Source organism: Oncorhynchus masou, chromosome 26 (assembly GCF_036934945.1).
Source record: "Oncorhynchus masou masou isolate Uvic2021 chromosome 26, UVic_Omas_1.1, whole genome shotgun sequence".
Lineage (NCBI taxonomy): Eukaryota > Metazoa > Chordata > Actinopteri > Salmoniformes > Salmonidae > Oncorhynchus > Oncorhynchus masou.
Genome location: NC_088237.1, coordinates 5,198,301 through 5,218,775, shown reverse-complemented (window position 1 = coordinate 5,218,775; position 20,475 = coordinate 5,198,301). Strand labels below are relative to the sequence as shown.

At 42.1% G+C, this 20,475-nt stretch overlaps 1 protein-coding gene across 2 annotated transcripts in view; it reads left to right on the top strand.

The window, feature by feature from the left end:
- Nucleotides 1-2,395: 2,395 nt before the first annotated feature.
- Nucleotides 2,396-20,475, top strand: part of klf5l (Kruppel like factor 5 like) — a 26,372-nt gene continuing 8,292 nt past the window's right edge. Inside the window, exons 1-3 of one of the 2 annotated variants that reach the window (XM_064938179.1) lie at nt 2,396-2,701; nt 11,465-12,386; nt 12,673-12,732. In XM_064938179.1, coding sequence (XP_064794251.1) covers nt 2,564-2,701; nt 11,465-12,386; nt 12,673-12,732 — 1,120 coding nt within the window. In that variant the 5' untranslated portion in view covers nt 2,396-2,563. Of the gene's footprint in view, nt 2,702-8,559; nt 8,642-11,464; nt 12,387-12,672; nt 12,733-20,475 lie in introns of those variants that run through there. The other variant, XM_064938180.1, reaches the window with a different exon arrangement.

Sequence of the window (20,475 nt, the reverse complement as noted above, 5' to 3'; positions counted from 1 at the left end):
GGGGTCCGCTCACCTATTGAGACTATGCATGCCAAATTTTGCAAAAACATACTCTGTGTACAATGGAGCAGGCCGATACCCGCTAATGATCAAAATCCAGAAAAGAGAATTTAAATTCTATAACCACCTAAAATAAAGCGATTCCCAAACCTTCCATAACAAAGCCATCAACTACAGAGAGATTAACCTGGAGAAGAGTCCCCTAAGCAAGCTGGTCCTGCAAGCTGACACCACAGAGCCCCAGGACAGCAACAGCAACACAATCAGACCCAAACAAATCATGAAAAAACTAAAGTATAATTACTTTACACATTGGAAATATTTAGCAAAAAAAGAGAGCAAACTAGAATGCTATTTAATCCTTAACAGAGAGTACACAGTGGCAGAATACCTGACCACTGTGACTGACCCAGACGTAAGGAAAGCTTTGACTATGTTCAGACTCAGTGAGCTTAGCCTTGCTATTGAGAAAGGCCGCCGTAGGCAGACCTGGCTGTCAAGAGAAGTCAGGCTATGTGCACACTGCCCACAAAATGAGGTGGAAACTGAGCTGCACTTCCTAACCTCATGCCAAATGTATGACCATATTAGAGACACATATTTCCCTCAGTTTACACAGATCCACAAAGAATTTGAAAACAAACCCAATTTTGATAAACTCCCATATCTACTGGGTGAAATACCACAGTGTGCGATCACAGCAGCAAGATTTGTGACCTGTTGCAACAAGAAAAGGGAAACCAGTGAAGAACAAACACCATTGTAAATACAACCCATATTTATTAACCATTTGCACATCGTTACAACACTGTATAAATATAAATAGGACATTTGAAATGTCTTTATTGTCATGGAACTTCTGTGAGTGTAATGTTTACTGTTCATTTTTATTGATTATTTCACTTTTGTAATGGAGAGAGAGAGAGAGAGAGAGAGAGAGAGAGAGAGAGAGAGAGATAGAATGCAGTGTCTGGTTTCCTCTCTTTTTCCCACACTACTGCCCCATCCACTTCTTTCAAATGGATGAATGAAAAATGACAATATCTGCTCACCCACTAACTATCCACATATGCACACACGCACACACACACACAATTAAAGTGGTTGACCTGGTTTCACCTTTGTCTAACTCCAAGATGTAGAAAGATGCTCACCATTGAGATGTAACTTGATAAAACTGCAATACATACTATGACCGTACATTATTATGCATAGACATTACTTTATGAGGTGTGTAGTCAGTGTACAACACATGCCATTATGTTGTGTATATAGCCTAGTTGGTATTTGCATAATTAATTTACCTGGACAGACATTGGTTTCCCAGACAGACAGAACATGGTGGACCCTTATTGACCTATTATTTTGATATTAAATCATGCACCTGTCTGGAGATGCAGTAGATAGAGGACTTCCCTGTACAGTAGGATGATGCCTTTACCTAGTGACAGCCAAACAAAGTTAACTGAATTCCCGTTATTAGTTGCCTCTTACCCGAGTTACTCTCATACCTGTATAACTTCTTACCATATGTATCCCTGGTTCTATTCCAAGTCTAATCCAAGTCTTGGCTTAGACTTCGGGGCGGCAGCTATCCTAGTGGTTAGAGCATTGGAACATTAACTGAAAGATTGCTGGATCTAATCCCCAAGCTGACAAGGTAAAAATCTGTCGTTCTGCCCCTGAACAAGGCAGTTAACCCACTGTTCCTGGTAGGCCGTCATTGTAAATAAGAATTTGTTCTTAACTGACTTGCCTAGTTAAATAAAGGTTATTGTTAATAAAAAAATGTGTGCCTCTTGTATCATGTTTATATCAGAACCGTGCCAGTATTTACATCACGTCCTAGATTATAGTGTTCTAATTCTAAAGCACAAGAATGCCAATCTACCACTATTATGACGCAATATTAACACTATCCATTTCTAAGACCGGGTCTGTTCTCACAGGAACTATGTTACATTTATTTGAGTCCTGAAGCAGACATTTTCTAGTCTTGTTTAAGATCATATTTTCTGTTTTCGATCATTAATATGTTGTGGTAACCAGTTCATTATTTACTATGATTCGGGTTTCACTGGCTTTTCTCTTCCTACTGAAATACACACACAAACCCTCATGGACACGAACTTGTGTGCCTGCGTTTGTGTGAGTGCGCTTGTGTGTGAAATATATATGTTATAACTGGGCTATATGCTGTTTATGAACTAAAAACCATGCTTGTTCTTCCAACATCATCCCCCTTTCTTTCTCCTTCTCCATTATGTAGTTTCCTCATCACCCACGTGAAAAACACCTACGGCACAGGTGATTGGGGTAGAGGACACTCCCTCGCTTGAATTGGCTAATGTTTTTGTCAATCATGACTTCCAGGTCCCACTTGGCTTACTTGAGCGCAGGTAAAATGACCTGTGAGCCAGTGAGGGATTTGGAATTACTGCGCGCACCTGGACCCGACAACGACGCGCTTATCACGCAACAGTTGTCAAATCTATATGTACTTTACATAAGTCATATTTATAAAGGAAGCGCTATTTGAATACGTTTTATCGGAGCGATAACAATGGCAACTAGTATAGGACTGGCCATGAATCCTCCACACACAGATGAGAGGGCTGTTTTCACGCAGCTGAAGCCTGTGCGGATGTCTGGAGCCGACGGCGCAGAGGACTCGTCCGTGTTCGAGGAAGTGAAACCCGCGGTGAGAATGACATTTTAGCCCAGTGGAGGTAGCCCAGGTGCGGCCAGGGGCTCCACCGTGTTTCGCCCTTCTCCTGGTTCATATTCTGTAGTCAGTTGAACAGTTGGACACTCCCACTCAAGAAATAGTCTCAATGCGAAAACTGTAGAAGTGAATCGTTCCATTCAGGTGTCCTTCGCTTATCTAAAATCACAATAAACCTATTCGTATCATGCATAACAGTGAATAACGTATTTTATTGTTCTTGGGAGAAAGAGCACATGTAGGCCTATTCAATACACAGGAATGTCCATATTCCAAAAAGGTTAGCCTATGGAAAAGCCTATGGAAAAGCCTATGGCATTGTTACCCAGGCGTTACTCGACGCAAGCACGATTGTTACTCGACGCAAGCACGAATGTTGTTGAATAGGCCTACAAATTGATTCCGATTTTTTCCTGTTAAAGATTTGTCAATCTGTTCATTATAAATTCATATTTTTCCTGCGTTGCATTCGTTTGAAGATTATTTTAGAAATATATGTATTTATTTAGCTGGCACTTTATCGACAACGAATGAAGTGTGCAATAGAACCGAATAGGGTTTAACGTGAATAATTTGACTTAGCTCTGCGAGAAACAGGATCGATCAAGGTGCAAGTAAACTGTATAATATAATTTAACACATCGACAAAATATTTTCTTATGGTTCAAGACCAAACGGATTAATTATACCCTTCATTTGGCAACGTTTTTCTTTGACATATGTCCATATTATTATTACTAATATTTGTCCGCATTTGCACATGCAGTGCAACATACTCCACGTTCTCAGTAGATTCTCACCCATCATATTGTGGGTTCTTTATTGTGAATTTGCCTTGCTGTTTTTCTTGCTGATTTTAAGAGGGTGTGTGTGAGGTGTACCCTCGATCCCGACCCCCACCTGCAGGTAGTTCAGTTCCCCTTCTGGTGTCGTGTTTCCCCAGCAACATCTGGCTGAATCTCAACTGCTGAATGGGATCTGAGGGTGTCCACTTACCGTTGATGGAGATCACTTTAGAATTGACAGCAATTAATTGATGTGGATTTATGTTATCATATATAGCCCCTGGTGTGTTTAACCTAGTTATGATTGTCATTTACTGTCTTTCTTCATGGTTGGATTGAGGCTAATGATAGATTTAATAGGAATATGGCCCGTTTCATTTCAGACAATATTGCAATCAAAAGTTCAAGAAGCATAGTTTTACTTTTTGAAATGGAACTTTTGATTAAGTTACTATTCATTATTAGTAATTAACATGGCACCACTGTATCAACAAGAGAGGGCACTGTCATTTGGCTAGTTTCTCTAATATATGCCCACATTCCCTAAAGGACAGGGCACTGGGTTCATATTAACTAAATATAGGTGCAATTTTGCCTCAGAGACATGTCTTTGTGTCATATAGGAATTGATGCTTCAAGGCGGTCGAATGATGTTGCCTTCCCTGAAGATTCTTAAATGTTCTTCCCTCAGCTGTTAACGTTCCTTGGATAAATCTTGCCGATAAAGAACCTTTGAGTTAAGTGTGAGGTTGTTGAAGGGGCATCTATGATTCTTCAGAACTCTAAAGGGATCTGGAATGTATGTGTCCCTTTCATAGCCCACAGCAAATAGGTCAGCGTTAACAAAATCAAATCAGAGATTATTTGTCCCATGCTTCGTAAACAACAGGTGTAGACTAACAGAGAAATGCTTACTTACCGGTCCTTTTCCAACAATGCAGAGTTAAAGATAAATATTAAAATAGAAATAGAGATGAGGATACACAGTGAACAACAGTAACGAGTTCAAAATGCACGGCTATATACAGGGAGTACTAGTACCGAGTCAATGTGCGAGGTAATTGAGGTAGCTATGTAGAACTAGTATTGATTTTCCCATGTAACACTTCTAGTGTTGATTCAAGTGTTAAATGAACACTGTAAAAGGTTAAATTAAGACTCTTCTGTTGTTAAATAACCCGACTGTTGGTGTTAATAACCAGAGTTGAACCAAAACCACGGCCATCATTATCGTCTTTCCTAACATGCTCTGTTGCAGGATGGTTTTTAGAATTGTTAGATTTGTATCTATATTTTTGCATGTACATTTATTCATTAATTAATCTTATGCTACTCACATATAAATAACACATCTTTTTTCTAAACTATTACGTTGACTCATTGTACCCGTTACTGAAATGGTTGTTTCAGTTTAGATGTTTAAGGTAGTCTCATATCTCAGTCTTCCTAACGCTGGCAGTCCTAAATAAATATCTAAATGTTGGATATCCCTACTCTGGCTGGATTCCAATGGGATTTTCACATCACTTAGCAAACCATCATAATATGACTTGCAGGCCTGATGTGACCTGTAAATATGACTTGCAGGCCTGATGTGACCTGTTTCAGGCCACTGTATTAGGGTAAAACTAGGCCATTAAACCATATTTTGAGGGCCTAGGAATTTCTGTCTGGAATTTTAGATTTTTTCATTTTAATGACAACATATTCACTTAGGATTTCACTTGGTGAATGCCACATGACTAAAACATGAATTAATGCAGCAACCATTCCTCTGTCACTCGCAAACACAGTCATGGGTGGTACTGGTAATGCTAAAATTCACTCGAAAGGCATCCTGGGAAATATTTCAATAAGGCTTAAAACCCTAAAGCAAGGCTATTAAAATCCGGTCCTGGAGGGCTGAATTATTTATGGTTTGGGATATTTGTATGGTTCCTCAAAGAACCATCCAATTCATGGTTCTTCAGAGACCCTAAAATGGTTCCCCTATGGCATCGCTCTCAATAACCTTATTTGGTTCCAACTAGCACCTTCATCTTTAAGAGTGTGGCCATGCCTGTCATGACAGCAGTATGCAGTTAGACCTGTCTGTACAGGGCCCTGCTCTATTTGGTTTGTCCTGCCACATATACCAAACGCTATCATGGAAGAGGATTACAATAGAAATAACTTGTCAACTTTCTTGTGTTTATCCTCAATGATTCTTAATCATTTAGTATGTGTACCTTGTTTTAAATGATCAAATAAACTAAACAAAAAACTAGGGTGCTTATCCCTAATCTATCTCTATACTGCTTGGGGCAGGAGGTGGGTGATACAATACCAAGCTAGGCAAAGTAACTGCAGGCCAGGAGAGAAAGGCTGATGGATGAGCCCATGTTTCTCGGTAGTTGGCTACTGTTGTGAATCTCCAGTCACTGTGGTTGAATGTGTGAAAGGGTATTCCAATGACCTTATCTGATCTAACGAAGCACTGTAGTTTCATTGTGTAAAGACCTATAGAATGTTTACATTCTATAGCTGTTACAGTATCTATGGTTGCACTGGCACCATTTAGTTACATGGGATTTGTAGATATATCGGTGGAGTTACCTGTAACTGCATAGTAATTACAGAGGAATTAAGGAACTTTTGAGGCAGAATTTAGACCTATCTTTCTTCATTCCCCGAGGTTGTTTTAGGCCACAGTCAGACTTAAACAGGTAACTTTAGAGGCAGAATTTAGACCTATCTTTCTTCATTCCCCGAGGTTGTTTTAGGCCACAGTCAGACTTAAACAGGTAACTTTAGAGGCAGAATTTAGACCTATCTTTCTTCATTCCCAGAGGTTGTTTTAGGCCACAGTCAGACTTAAACAGGTAACTTTAGAGGCAGAATTTAGACCTATCTTTCTTCATTCCCGAGGTTGTTTTAGGCCACAGTCAGACTTAAACAGGTCACTTTAGAGGCAGAATTTATAGACATTTTTCAAATAGTCAGTGGCGTTTAGTTTGACTAGCCATTTGACTGCAAATGCAATACAGCCCATTTGCATCGGGTCTACAGGTCTGCCCCATTCTCCAACAGTCACCTCTGGCACACATCCATATAACTACACTAGCTAGGAAAGGAAACCAAAGGTGTTTGGAGGGAACGGTGTATTACTTTTTAAATGAATCTGTTTCATTCATAGATGCATTTATGTTTATCTGTGTGTTGTATATATTCTATCCAGCATGTGTTTTTATCTCATACTTTTAGACTAGATCAGTCAGAATCTTGAGAAGTGGACATTTTATTTTGAGCAGGAGATTTGTGCTGTCTCATTGAGATGAGAGGTGAGTTGTATTGTGGGTAAACAAAGCACCAGGGAGTTGCACCAACAGGGGTGATGCTGGGGGTGTTTCCCCACGAACAGCCATTCAATGGTACGCTCCAGTGCCTTATCATCATGGTGGGACACAGATCATCTCTCTGTAGTAAGTACACTAGATGCTTGATACTCGACATGATAGACTTACAGTACCTACCTACCAACTGCAGGGCATCGACTTTACCATGACCACGCTGAATGCTCATTGAAAGCTTTTTGCTTCCCCGGTGTTCTGTTGTTTGCTGTGTTATAGATTTGTTTTTCTCCTTGCTATTCTCTTTGCGTAAAATGTAGTTTGGTTAACTGATTGATTTTAATGCTGCGTGTTTCTAGCCTGCAGTGGCATCCTTCTCCAAAACCAACTGAATCCTTCATGGCTCCATGAAGGTTTACAGTGTAGACAGGCATAAGCACTCACTTGTGTATTGACTCATCTCTCGTCTCTCTGTATGGGTTTTTTGTGTTGATATCCCCCGTCAATAAACGGACTGTAAATGGCCAGACTATGCTACACTGCCAGTCAAACTCTGTGGCCAGACTACACATGGTCATTACCAGTCACAGTGGTTTCCTATATGTCTCAATACTCATAGTCCATGGCCAGTCTAAACAAGTCACAGCGCTTTGACTTTCTTTGACCAGACTCTATGTCACCACCAGTCAACAGCAGTGGTTGAAAAACGACCCAATTGATATACTTGAGTAAAAGTAAAGATACCTTAATAGAAATATTACTAGAGTAAAAGTCTATAAACATTTTTGGTTTTATGCATAGTTCAGTATCAAAAGTAAATGCAATTGTAAAAAATATACTTAAAGTATCAAAAGTCAAAAGTATAAGTCATTTCAAATTGCTTATATTAAGTAAACCATATCGTTTTGTTACGGATAGCCAGGGGGACACTCCAACATAATTTCAAAATTAAGCGTTTTATGTTTAGTGAGTCTGCCAGATCAGAGGCAGTAGGGATAACCAGGGATGTTCTCTTGATAAGTGCTTAAATTAGACAATTTTCTGGTCCTGCTAAGCATTCAAATGTAATGAGTACTTTTGATGTCAGGAAAAATGTAAAAAGTATATTATTTTCTTTAGAAATGTAGTGAAGTAAAAGTGCTCAAAAATAGTAAAATGAAGTACAGATACCCCATAAAAGTAGTACTTTAAAGTATTTTTACTTAAGTACTTTACACTACTGGTCAGCAGTCTAAGTCTGGGTTTCCCAAACTCGATCCTGGGGTACCCACTGGGTACACATTTTGTATTTGTGCCCAAGGGAAAACACAAAACATGTGCCAGGACTAAGTTCGGGAAACCTCAACAATACTCATATGACACTACATTTTTTTTCACAAACCAAGATGACTGACTGTCCTCAAAGTGACGGTCCTAAAAAAGCCAAAACAACACGTCTTATCATCATGCCAGTAGCCATAAAACATAATTTCGGTATCAAAGGTTTCTCTCTCTCTCTCTCTCTCTCTCTCTCTCTCTCTCTCTCTCTCTCTCTCTCTCTCTCTCTCTCTCTCTCTCTCTCTCTCTCTCTCTCTCTCTCTCTCTCTCTCTCTCTCTCTCTCTCTCTCTCTCTCTCTCTCTCTCTCTCTCTCTCTCTCTCTCTCTCTCTCCCTCCCTCTCGCTCCTTCTCCCTCCCTCGGCTATCAGTGATCGTTTATGGAGATGATCCCAGGAAACATACACACCGTTTCCTAACCCACTGTTCCCCAGGCACTGTGGATGTTGATTAAGGCAGCCCTCTGCACCTCTCTGACACATTTCAGGTATTTCCCTTTAATAAAGGATCATTATTGATCATTATTGATCATTATTGAGGAGACAGCAATTTGTGTGTGGGATATCCTAACCCCTGACTTCTGAGCAGGTAAGGAGGAGGATAGTCTATTGGCCACAAGGACCTCTTGAGTGGTGTTGTTGGATGCTGATTTGGATATTAGTTGCAGATAGATTTGCATGGCTAATAATGGTCTGAAAGGCATTTTTATTGCATTATCGTATTGTTGGACAGCATAGTTGCTATAGTTACTGATAGTTAACCTTGGTGGCTTGGTATGAAATGTGACATTAGTCATCACAGTATTGACTTGGCTGGTATTTTGACTTTAGTTTAATATCTAAACGAAATATCTGAACTCAAAATCACAGTCATGGTCATGGACCTTAAGTGTGAAAACCCCCCTGGGTGCATCCCAAATGGCACGCTGTATTCCCTACATAGTGCACTACTTTTGACCAGCCCTATGGGCCCTGTACTACGTAGGGAATAGGGTGCCATTCGGGACGTGGACCCTGACTCTACCCCATAACCCAGAAAAGAGCTGATAAGAAGTTGGCTCTTTTCTTCTCTTCCCTCCTCTTCTCTGTTATCTGGGCTTTGGCATGTAGCAGTTGTCTGGTCTACAATCATTAACAGACTCGGTCTTGGGCCAGGGTTTAGTGGTACTCCATTCTTCTTCTGATACAAAGGGGATGGACAGAAGAGGGGGAGGGGGGAGAGGTGGCGAGAGGGTTAAGGGTAGAAGGAGAGGAACCAGGGTTGTGTGTTTTTAAACACACAGCAGAAAAAGTTTTGCAGTAGAAAATGAACGTTTCTTATTGTAGTCTCTCCCTATATCAGTATGTTTTCTTCCATTTGTTGCCTAATGAACAGGATCCAGGGCACTCAGGCCAAGTGGAGGCTGCTGAGGGGAGGACGGCTCATAATAATGGCTGGAACAGAGCAAATGGAATGGCATCAAACAGGAGGAAGAGGAAGAGAGTCCTGTGTTTAATGTATTTAATATCGTTCCACTGATTCCGCTCCAGTCAATACCACGAGCCCGTCCTCCCAATTTAAGGTGCCACCAACGCCCTGTGCTCAGGCCAGAGGGGGGACACTGCCAAGGGCGCTGGGTTAGCCTGCCTGCCAGCACCCGAATAACACAAGACCCGTTTGTGCCCTGTCCTGAAAAGGAGCAGCTTCAAACAGGAGGAGCTCTCAATACAAATAGAAAGAAGCCATTTTCCAGTTAAATACTTGGTTTTACATTTCAGTTTTTCTCCCTGGTCAGATTGCACTGATGTCAGAAGGGGCTGTGGGGCAGAGGTGCTTGAGAGAGACGGTAGGGTTCACTAGTGATAAATGGCCCATTATATTCTGGAGGCACACACACACAGACACACACTCACACACAGGTTGAAGTGCCCATAAAGCGATAGCCCTTCAAGAGTTTGTGTATAAAAACACATCAACACTGGGGTTGCTAGGGAAGAGATTGGGAAATATATAATGCAGCCAGTGTTGACATAGCTGGCACTTCAAATAGCTGTGGAGGTATAATAGGCCTGATGAAATGTCCTCTCCCCTTCATTGTACCTGCTGTTGAGTTAGCCATTATGTACAGCTGGATAGAGCCTCAATATATCAACAGCTCATTGAATCATTTGTACACAACCAATTGGCTGGGCTTTGCCTTGGATTGGCTCTTTGTGCTCCAGTGTTTGGCCTCAGTAACTCATAGAACCAACAGTGGTGTGTTTGAGTTGCAGCACATTTGATTTAGGCTACAGTTCTTTATTTAGCTGGCATTCATTTTGTAACTGTCCTAGTAAAATAGTACTATGTTAATAAGTCCTCTTTTTGCTTCTTGGGATTCATTTTAACAAGCCCTTAGGTACAACATGGTATCTAAATGAAAAGCTAGTCAATCATCTGTAGTTACAATGGGCTGATGGTTTGGTTTGGAGAACTTTCAGGTTTTTCTCTTTCATCTATCATCTCTTTCTTCTCTCGCTCCCTCTCCCTCTGTAATCTGAAATGATCTAGCTGTCCCATGACATCTCTGGTAGAATCAAATGAGTTATCTCTGTTCTATTTATAATTGCCAGCGGAGGCAGTGTAGTGTTTGTGTTCGCTCCTTCTTTCTCATGCTCTCACCTTTGTTTTGTCTGTTTACTTAGCTAGCACTGCACCCTGCACAGACATGTCCTGTAGGGCTGGCAGAGGGCTAAGTAAGCCATGGATAGATCATTTCAGATTTCATAGGAAGGGGGGGGGGGGTAGAGAGATGACAAATGAAATAGAAAAACATAAAAAACAGACAGGGCCGGGCCTCAACAGTCACTCTCTTGTAGTTTCTGGTGGTTTTAAGTTACCTTGTGGCAGCACACATTTAAGGCAGTCTTTCCATGTATCTTTCACTCCATCGTTCCCCCTTCCTCTGATTCTTCCACGGTGGTGAGCTCCATTGGTAGGTTGGAATGTGAGGAATGGAAGGGGGAGGAAGGAAGGGAGAGAGGTTGGATGCTGGGAGGAAGAGAGTCCTGGTACCACCAGTTCTCCTGGCGTCTCTCTCTAACTGACACACACCCAGACAGACCGAGACATTAGAGACAGATACCCCCTCCATCCCCCTCTGTGCCATGTCACTTCCACCTTTATACCAACACAATCCCACATAGTGACAGAATCAATAAAGAGCAACTACGGGTTTAGCTGAGAGGGTACCCCAACAAGAAACTCATCCTAGATGCACGAGTGCCTACCTTTTCAACTTTGGCTCTGTATTGAAACACGACTCACTCTCTCTTTCCTTCTATCTCTCTAGATCCGGTTGGAGATGGAAAAATACCTCTCCCAGACCCCAGGCAGCCCCCTCATCCCTCCCTCCATGGCCCCCACAGACAAGAAGAACCGCAGAGAGAGCGCCTCGTTGGTGGACGAGTACTTCTCAGAGGAGAAGCCCAACACGGCCCCATACAGCGTCAACATCAACCTCATCCTCCCCAACACCACCCACCTCCGCACTGGCCTGTACCGGCCCAACAAGCCTAACCAGCAGCACCACCAGTCCCACCAAAATCACCTACTCCAACACATCAAGACAGAGCCGGGTGTGGATGTGCCAGTGCCCTGCTCGATACAGACCATCCAGACCTTGCCTGACTTCACGTCTGTCTTCAGCATGCCCCAGACCGTCAACACCATGTTTATCAAACCCGACATGGCTGCCGGTGGCCACCCAGTTTCAGACACACACACAGAGCTGTACATTGGCCCCCAGAAACCACAGGTCTACCAGATGCCTGTTCCTGTCAGTGGAGCTGATCTCACAATGACCCTCTCCCACAGCAGCCAACCAGGGACCGGCGGAGCCAGCAACGGTAGAACCATGATAAACCTGAACAGCGTCTCCTTGTCGACGGTGGGTCACGGCGGTGGTGACTCGTCGTTTGCGATGCCGGAGCATTTCTACCACCACCACACCACCGCATCGCCCCAGTCCCAGCCCCACAGCCTACCTCCCTCACCCCCCAACTCCCAGCCGGGTAGTCCTGAGAACCAGGCAGAGCTGCTCACCCCTCCTCCCCCCTACCAGGCCTCCACGAGGCTTGGATTGAAGGTCACCCAGATGTCCCACCACTCCATGCTCATGGCCCATGGACAGGGGGTGCTGACGGGACCCAGGTACAACCGACGGAACAACCCAGAGCTGGAGAAGAGACGGATCCACTTCTGTGACTTCCCAGGTGAGCCCCCTGATACTGCATGGATGGAAAGGAAAGGGGGATACTGGAATAATGAATGAATGAATAAATGCTCCCAAAGTGCCCTTTTGATCATTGAAAGAGATACTTTGTAAAAGGCTAATATGCTAAAGACTAAACCGTGTATGGTCACAGATACAGGAGATGAGGTTCATGATTCTGTTAGTTTGCTTACAGAGACATGGTGAAATGAAATACCGTAGAGGTCAATGTTGAATACTGCTCCATGGTCAGTGCAATGATACTAACATCGCTTTTCCCTTTGTAGGCTGCACCAAGGTTTACACAAAGAGCTCTCACTTGAAAGCACACCAAAGGACACACACCGGTAAGAAAGAGTAACTTCCTCTCTACACTTACACTAATAGAAACACAGACAGACATACGCACATGTACAGTACTGAATAAGGAGGGCATCATGAGACTCTATGTTAAAGGCTTGAGACCAAAGCAAAAACATGGAGGCACTACGGACGGAGGAAAGAAGAGAGACAGATGGGAGAAAGAGAGCGAGAGAGAGAGAGAGCGGAGGTGTTCTAAACTTTCTTAACAGATGTTTTCTTATTGTGCTAATGCATGCCCGTACAAGCCATAGCAGGTTTCCCCCAGCCCAGAGAAACAGAGAGGAATGGAGGGCGGGAGAAAACACAGTTGTGGTTGACTGGGCCAAAACCTGTTCCTCCTGCTTTTCACTCCCTATTCAGAGAAAAGAGGGGAGGAGCAGGGAGGAGGGAGAAAAGAAGGGAGGGAGCTGGGATAACGAAGAGAGAGGGAGCTGGGATAACGAAGAGAGAGAAGCAGTTTCGATGTAGTCACTTCTGTAAATGGACACCTCTGGCTGACAATTTTAGGGATTACTCATTCAGAGGATGAGCGACAGAACAGAATGAAGATACAGTAGAATCTGTTGGATGCCATGATAGAACGTATCCAAGCTCTGAGTAGCCTACAATCTGATTTCACTCTCAGTCATCCAACCAGTCAATGATAGACCTGGGGCTGTATGGCAGGTCTATCCTAAATCAGCCCTCCCTCTCTGAGTCTCCTGATACATGCGGCTCCAGGTCACTCACACGTCTTGGGAACTATTAAGTCTAGATACTAGATACTTAGCCATGTGGCCTCTTCTTTTGTAAATATTTTCTTTTCAAATATGGCCTATTGTGTGTGTGTATGTATGTATGTGTGCGTGCGTTGCATGCGTGCGTTGCGTGCGTGTGTGTGTGTGTGTGTGTGTGTGTGTGTGTGTGTGTGTGTGTGTGTGTGTGTGTGTGTGTGTGTGTGTGTGTGTGTGTGTGTGTGTGTGTGTGTGTGTGTGACTGAGACATACCTGGCTGTTCACCATGTACAGATGTCTCTTTTGTCTCTGAGATATTTTCTGCTGCATTTACCCACTTCATAAGTATCTACTGTATTCTAGTCAAGGCCTGTCCTATATAACTACTGCTGTACACACCTTTTCTGTTCATATACTGTCCATACTGTCTATACAACCATCATACACAGTACCAGTCAACAGTTTGGACACACCTAATCATTACAGGGTTTTTCTTTATTTGTACTATTTTCAACATTGTACTGTGGAATAATAGTGAACACATCAAAACTATGAAAGAACACATATGGAATCATGTTGTAACCAAAAAACAGTTAAACAAATCAAACTATATTTTATATTTGAGATTCTTCAAAGTAGCCACCCTTTGCACACTCTTGGCATTCTCTCAACCAGCTTCGTGAGGTAGTCACCTGGAATGCATTTCAATTAACAGGAGTGCCTTGTTTCAAGTTAATTTGTGGACTTCCTTTCCTTCTAACTGCCTTTGAGCCAATCAGTTGTGTTGATTGGTAGCGGCGGTATACAGAAGGCAGCCCTATTTGGTAAAAGACCAAGTCCATATTATGGCAAGAACAGCTCAAATAAGCACAGAGAAACGACAGTCCATCATTATTTTAAGACATGAAGGTCAGACAATCAGGAATATTGAAAGAAAGTTTCTTCAAGTACAGTCGCAAAAACCATCAAGCGCTATGATGAAACTGGCTCTCATGAGGACCGCCACAGGAAAGGAATACCCAGCGTTACCTCTGCTGCAGAGGATAAATTCATTAGAGTTACCAGCCTCAGATTGCAGCCCATTTGAGATGCACACGTTGTCTGTTTCAGGGGAGATCAGCTGATGATAATCTAGTGCCATCGATGGTTGCAATATTATATTATATTGTTATTGGATTCTATTCTATTCAAATAGGGAACATTCTGTAGGTTACCCGTTAGCATGTCCATTGTCACACAAATGAAAGGTGTAACCCATAATAATGTGTTTCCGTGGCTGAGTTGATGAGCAGATTTGGGCCATCAGTTGATTGACAGATGTAGGCCTACTGTAGAATGATAAACCTTCCTCCAGTGTGGATGCTGACCCACGTTTTATAGTTGGGCTATGGGTGATTTGTCGATATAGTTCTGGTCTTTGGTGTGGATTGTAAGCCTGTATTGTGTTGTGTTAATATTTGATTTTGTAAAGCTGTCAAGATGTTTATGCATTTGAGCCTATACAAATCTTGTTGAGCTGACCCTTTTCTTTGACGTGTAAATTATTAGACTATTCTTTTTACGTCTTGAAAACATTTTAAATAAATGTAATTAACTTGTGGGTCTAATTTAGGCTCGGGCTGGTCACTAGATCTCCCAGCACTCATGAGGATGAGAGGCGGAGCGCGCTGCCTCGACCACTGAGCTCAGGAAGTTCCCAATGCTCTAGCAAGCACTAAGAATGCTATGAATACTGATGATACTCAGACACATCGTTTTTTTATTGTTTCGTTTTAAGCCTTCCCCAAACCATAGCCCTAACCTTAAGCACTCGGAATAAAACTGTTAACCTTTGAGCTGTTTCTGTTTCAACCAGGTGGAATGAATGCATCGAAAGTAGACGTTCCTCCATGAGTCAAAGGGCAGCGGGCTTGATTCGAATCCGACTCGGGCATTTAAAAAATATATATATATAAAATAGTTTGACAACCCTGTTAGATATGGAAATACAAAATGGGTCAACTTTGAGGACCTCTAACTCCTAAACGTTTTGGCATTCAAGTCCAAAAAGTTACTTCCTGACCACTTTTAGTATGGGCAAATATGTATAAAAAGTGATGTTCAAATCAATAGGGGTGAGGTCAAAAATGGATTGAAATCAAATGGAAAGACCCATTTTTCACCCGATTCTACATGTAAAACCAGTGCGCTCTCAGTTTGCAAATCATGTTCAGAGGTGTAAGTACTCTTAGCAAGCAAATGGTATTGGTGTGTCTGAGCCGAGTAGCCTACAGTACGAACAGCGCATTGGGAAGTATTCAGACCCCTTTCCTTTCTCTACATTGTAATACGTTACAGCCTTATTCTAAAATGGAGGAAATGAAACATGTTCCTCATCCATTTACACACAATGCCCCATATTGACATTTTTGCAAATGTCTAAAAAAACAACACCAATTGATTGGACATGATTTGGAAAGGCACACACCTGTCTATATAAGGTCCCACAGTTGGCAGTGCATGTCAGAGCAAAAACAAAGCCATGAGGTCAAAGGAATTGTCCTCGAAGGTCCCCAAGAACACAGTGGCCTCCATCATTCTTCAGTTGAAGAAGTGGAACCACTAAAACCTTTCCTAGAGCTGAGCAATGGGGGGAGAAGGGCTTTGGTCTGGGAAGTGACCAAGAACCCGATGATCACTCTGACAGAGCTCCAGAGTTCCTCTGTGGAGATGGAAGAACCTTCCAGAAGGGCAACCATCTCTGCAATACTCCACCAATCAGGCCTTTATGGTAAGAGTGGCCAGAAGGTCAAAGAATAAAGTCAAAAATAAAGTCGAAATAAACCAAATAAAAAGTAAGTTTGAATGACAATGAGGGGCAACGCTGTTACAGTGGAGGACAGATGAGCCTCTTAAAGAAGAAGTTACAGGTCTGTGAGAGCCAGAAATCTTGCTTGTTTGTAGGTCACCAAATACTTATTTTCCACCATAATTTGCAAATACATTCATAAAAAATCCTACAATGTAATATTCTGGATTTTTTTTCTAATTTTGTCTGTCATAGTTGAAGTGTACCTATGATGAAAATTACAGGCCTCTCCGTTTAAGTGGGAGAACTTGCACAATTGGTGGCTGACTAAATACTTTTTTGCCCCACTATACATACGCTCTTATTCAAACACACACACGGACACACATGCAAATAGTGCCTCACATGCAGTCAAATGTATACAGTTGATTGATTCCTTGATGTCTTTTTTTTTTGTTCTCCTTCCTTTTTCTCTTTTGATAATTGTGTTGGTTATTGGTGCATTGGGGGATAGTGGGTTGGGGATGGGGTATGAAGGGAGAGGAGTCTTTTTTTATTTGATTTTTGTGTGTGGGGGGGGGATCTTGGAGGGTTGGTGTCCTGGCAGTTTGGGCCGGTGGCCAATCGAACATCTCTGGAGAGACCTGAAAATAGCTGTGCAGCGATGCTCGCCATCCGACCTGACAGAGCTTGAGAGGATCTGCAGAGAAGAATGGGATAAACTCCCCAAATACAGGTGTGCTAAGCTTATAGCGTCAAGAAGACTTGAGGCTGTAAATACTTCCAAAGGTGCTTCAGCAAAGTACTGAGTAAAGGGTCTGAATACTTATGGAATTGTGATATTACAGGTTTTTTTTATATACATTTGAATTAAACCTGTTTTTGTTCTTTGTTGTTATGGGATATTGTCTGAGGGGGAAATAAACAATTGAATCCATGTTAGAATAAGGCTGTAACATAACAAAATGTGGGAAAAGTCAAGGGGCATGAATACTTTACGAATGACTGTATGTTGCTGATGAGGCCCCCTGCCCTCTTAACAAACAGAAACAGTTTATAAACCTGCGAGGCTCACAAAGGATGTCCTGTGGATGGTTTATGGGCTTCACAGAGAGTTGGGACTGTTTGCTGTCTTTCAGTAAAACCCTGTAGGCACCATCATAAAACAGATAATGACCCTTCAAGAGAGAAGAGTGTGCTTGTGTGTGTGTGCGTGCGCGAGTATGTGTTCTACGTACGTGCATTTGAAACGCGTGCATGTGTATGTGGCAATGTTAGGCTGATAAAAACTCAACCGTTGCACAACTGCCACCTGACCAAATAGCTGAAGTGTATTATTGTGATGCTGTCAGTTAAACAGCTCCCTTATCTAGGCCTCAGCAACATTCACAGTATCACAGCCCTAACCTGTGTTTTGGAGAACAACCAATTACACTTGACCCTCTGTAAGCTTGTTTAGGGATCAAATCAGACAACGTGTGCATTTCAAATGGCACCATATTCCCTATATGGTGCAATACTTTTGAGCCCTATGGGCCCTTTTTAAAAGTACTGCACTAAATAGGGAATAGTGTGCGATTTGGGAAGCAGGCAACATGTTTGATCTGTGGGCCTGTATGTGCAGGGCTATCTCATTATATTGTTTACATAATAATGGCAAGGATGGAGAGGCGATGCTTTTGACCCAGAGATGAGAGCAGAGCTAGACTGAACTCAAATACACTCCCCAAAACACCTTACCCTCCACCCCTGGCCCCTCTCACCCAATGCCCCCATGACCCTCTGGGCCCCTGCTTCAGTAGTGATTGTCAATTAGCTGTTTTTAATGAGTAATACTCTCTATCTAATCAGTACTCATGGCGTCCTCCCTTACAACAACAAAAACATGTGAAATGTGTAGTTGAAATGGCTGTTTTTGCAAGTTGAGCTTAAGTTGAAACCATATTTTCACATGTATTATGTTAACACCACCTTTTCTCATGTGAGGAGAAGAGCATGTTTTCACCTCACATTAGAAGAGAATGTTTTCACCTCACATTAGAAGAGCATGTTTTCACCTCACAGGAGAAGAGCATGTTTTCACCTCACAGGAGAAGAGCATGTTTTCACCTCACATTAGAAGAACATGTTTTCACCTCACAGGAGAAGAGCATGTTTTTACCTCACATTAGAAGAGCATGTTTTCACCTCACAGGAGAAGAGCATGTTTTCACCTCACAGGAGAAGAGCATGTATTCACCTCACGGTAGAAGAGCATGTTTTCACCTCACGGGAGAAGAGCATGTTTCCACCTCACGGGAGAAGAGCATGTTTTCACCTCACAGGAGAAGAGCATGTTTTCACCTCACAGGAGAAGAGCATGTATTCACCTCATGGGAGAAGAGCATGTTTTCACCTCACGGGAGAAGAGCATGTTTTCACCTCACAGGAGAAGAGCATGTTTTCACCTCACGGGAGAAAAGCATGTATTCACCTCACGGGAGAAGAGCATGTTTTCACCTCACGGGAGGAGAGCATGTATTCACCTCACAGGAGAAAAGCATGTATTCACCTCACATTAGAAGAGCATGTTTTCACCTCACAGGAGAAGAACGTGTTTTTAAGGTCCAAGATTTTAAGGTCCACCCTGTTAAGTGAACTGAACTGTTTTAATATGGTGAAACTGCACCTTTTAAAACATTTGTTTCAAAAGACACATTGAACATCTAATAGTCAAATCACAGTGTAAAAGCAGCTGAGCTGGTTCTTTTGGGTCATTTTCTGGTTTTGTGTTGTGGAAAACTGAATGGGTCGAGCATAAAACATCAACCCTGTTACCCATAGATCGACAGGCTAGAAATGTTTTCAACAATTTACATTTTTACCTTCATTTTTTGGGGTGTGAAGCTTGCATTCAATTGTCCCTCCCTGTTGCACAAAACAAGCTTCTATTCCCCGTCACAAGGGGGGATGAAATCCTTACTTTATTTGTCACTTAAAAGGCCCTTAAAATAGTCAATAGAAAATGTGTTTTTATTAAGTTGATCGTTGCTCTAGCCATGCACTGCTTTGGAGTCTTATTTAGAAAGATACTCATAACTCAAGGGCTACAGTTTTGTGTCCTTTCAGGCTCTTTCTCTTTCTGTCCCCTTGGGGAAACATTGTCCTGTGTGTCAACATCACAATCTTATCAAAGCTGACATTTAGTATCCATTCAACAGTTTCGAGTTTACGCTGAACCCATATAATACTCTCTGAGTGAATAGCCAGATGTTGGTAGGGGATGTACCTGCTTTAACATGCCCACTGATGTGTGTGTACAATGTGTTCACCACACCCTGTTGAAGACATCACTGCCAACACAGTTGTGAAATGAAAGGAAAATAGTGAAATGAAGAATATAGTCTACAATCTCTTTCTCAAAATGACTGTACAGGATATTCTGCTCTCTCGCTCTCTCTATTCAATTTGACTTTATTGACATGGCAAGTTCATTATTACTTACATTGTCAATGTATACATATCGAAAAATAAAAATATAGATTTATATATAAAATATATTTATTTATATATAAATAAAGGGTGGGACCAACAGCAATAATAATAGTAGGTGTTGTCACGGCAGATTTCCTCCTCTTCCTCTGAAGAGGTGAAACAAGGATCGGACCAATACGCAGCGTGGTAGGTGTCCATGTTTTAATAGGGAAAACTGAACATGAACACAAATACAAAATAACAAAGTGAACTGGCAACGAAACAGTCCCGTGTGGCACAAACACAGACACAGGAAATAATCACCCACAAAATACCCAAAGAACATGGCTGCCTAAATATGGTTCCCAATCAGAGTCAACGATAAACACCTGCCTCTAATTGAGAACCAATCTAGGCAACCATAGACTTACATAAACACCTAGACTAGAAAACACCCCATAAACATACAAAACCCCTCGACTAGCGAAAGCACATAAATCCCCCATGTCACACCCTGACCTAACCAAAATAATAAAGAAAACAAAGATAACTAAGGCCAGGGCGTGACAGTAGTGGACATGGGATTATCATTAACAACAACTACAACAACAATATTAATGAGAACAACAATACATTAAAGCAATAGTAGTAGACCAGTGTCAACATGACTGAGAAGACACATGATATGGAATGAAAGACAAAACAAAACAAGATGGGAAATATTATCGATATTACTTTGCACTTTTCACTGGCTGTCCCTCAGGTTGTGGCAG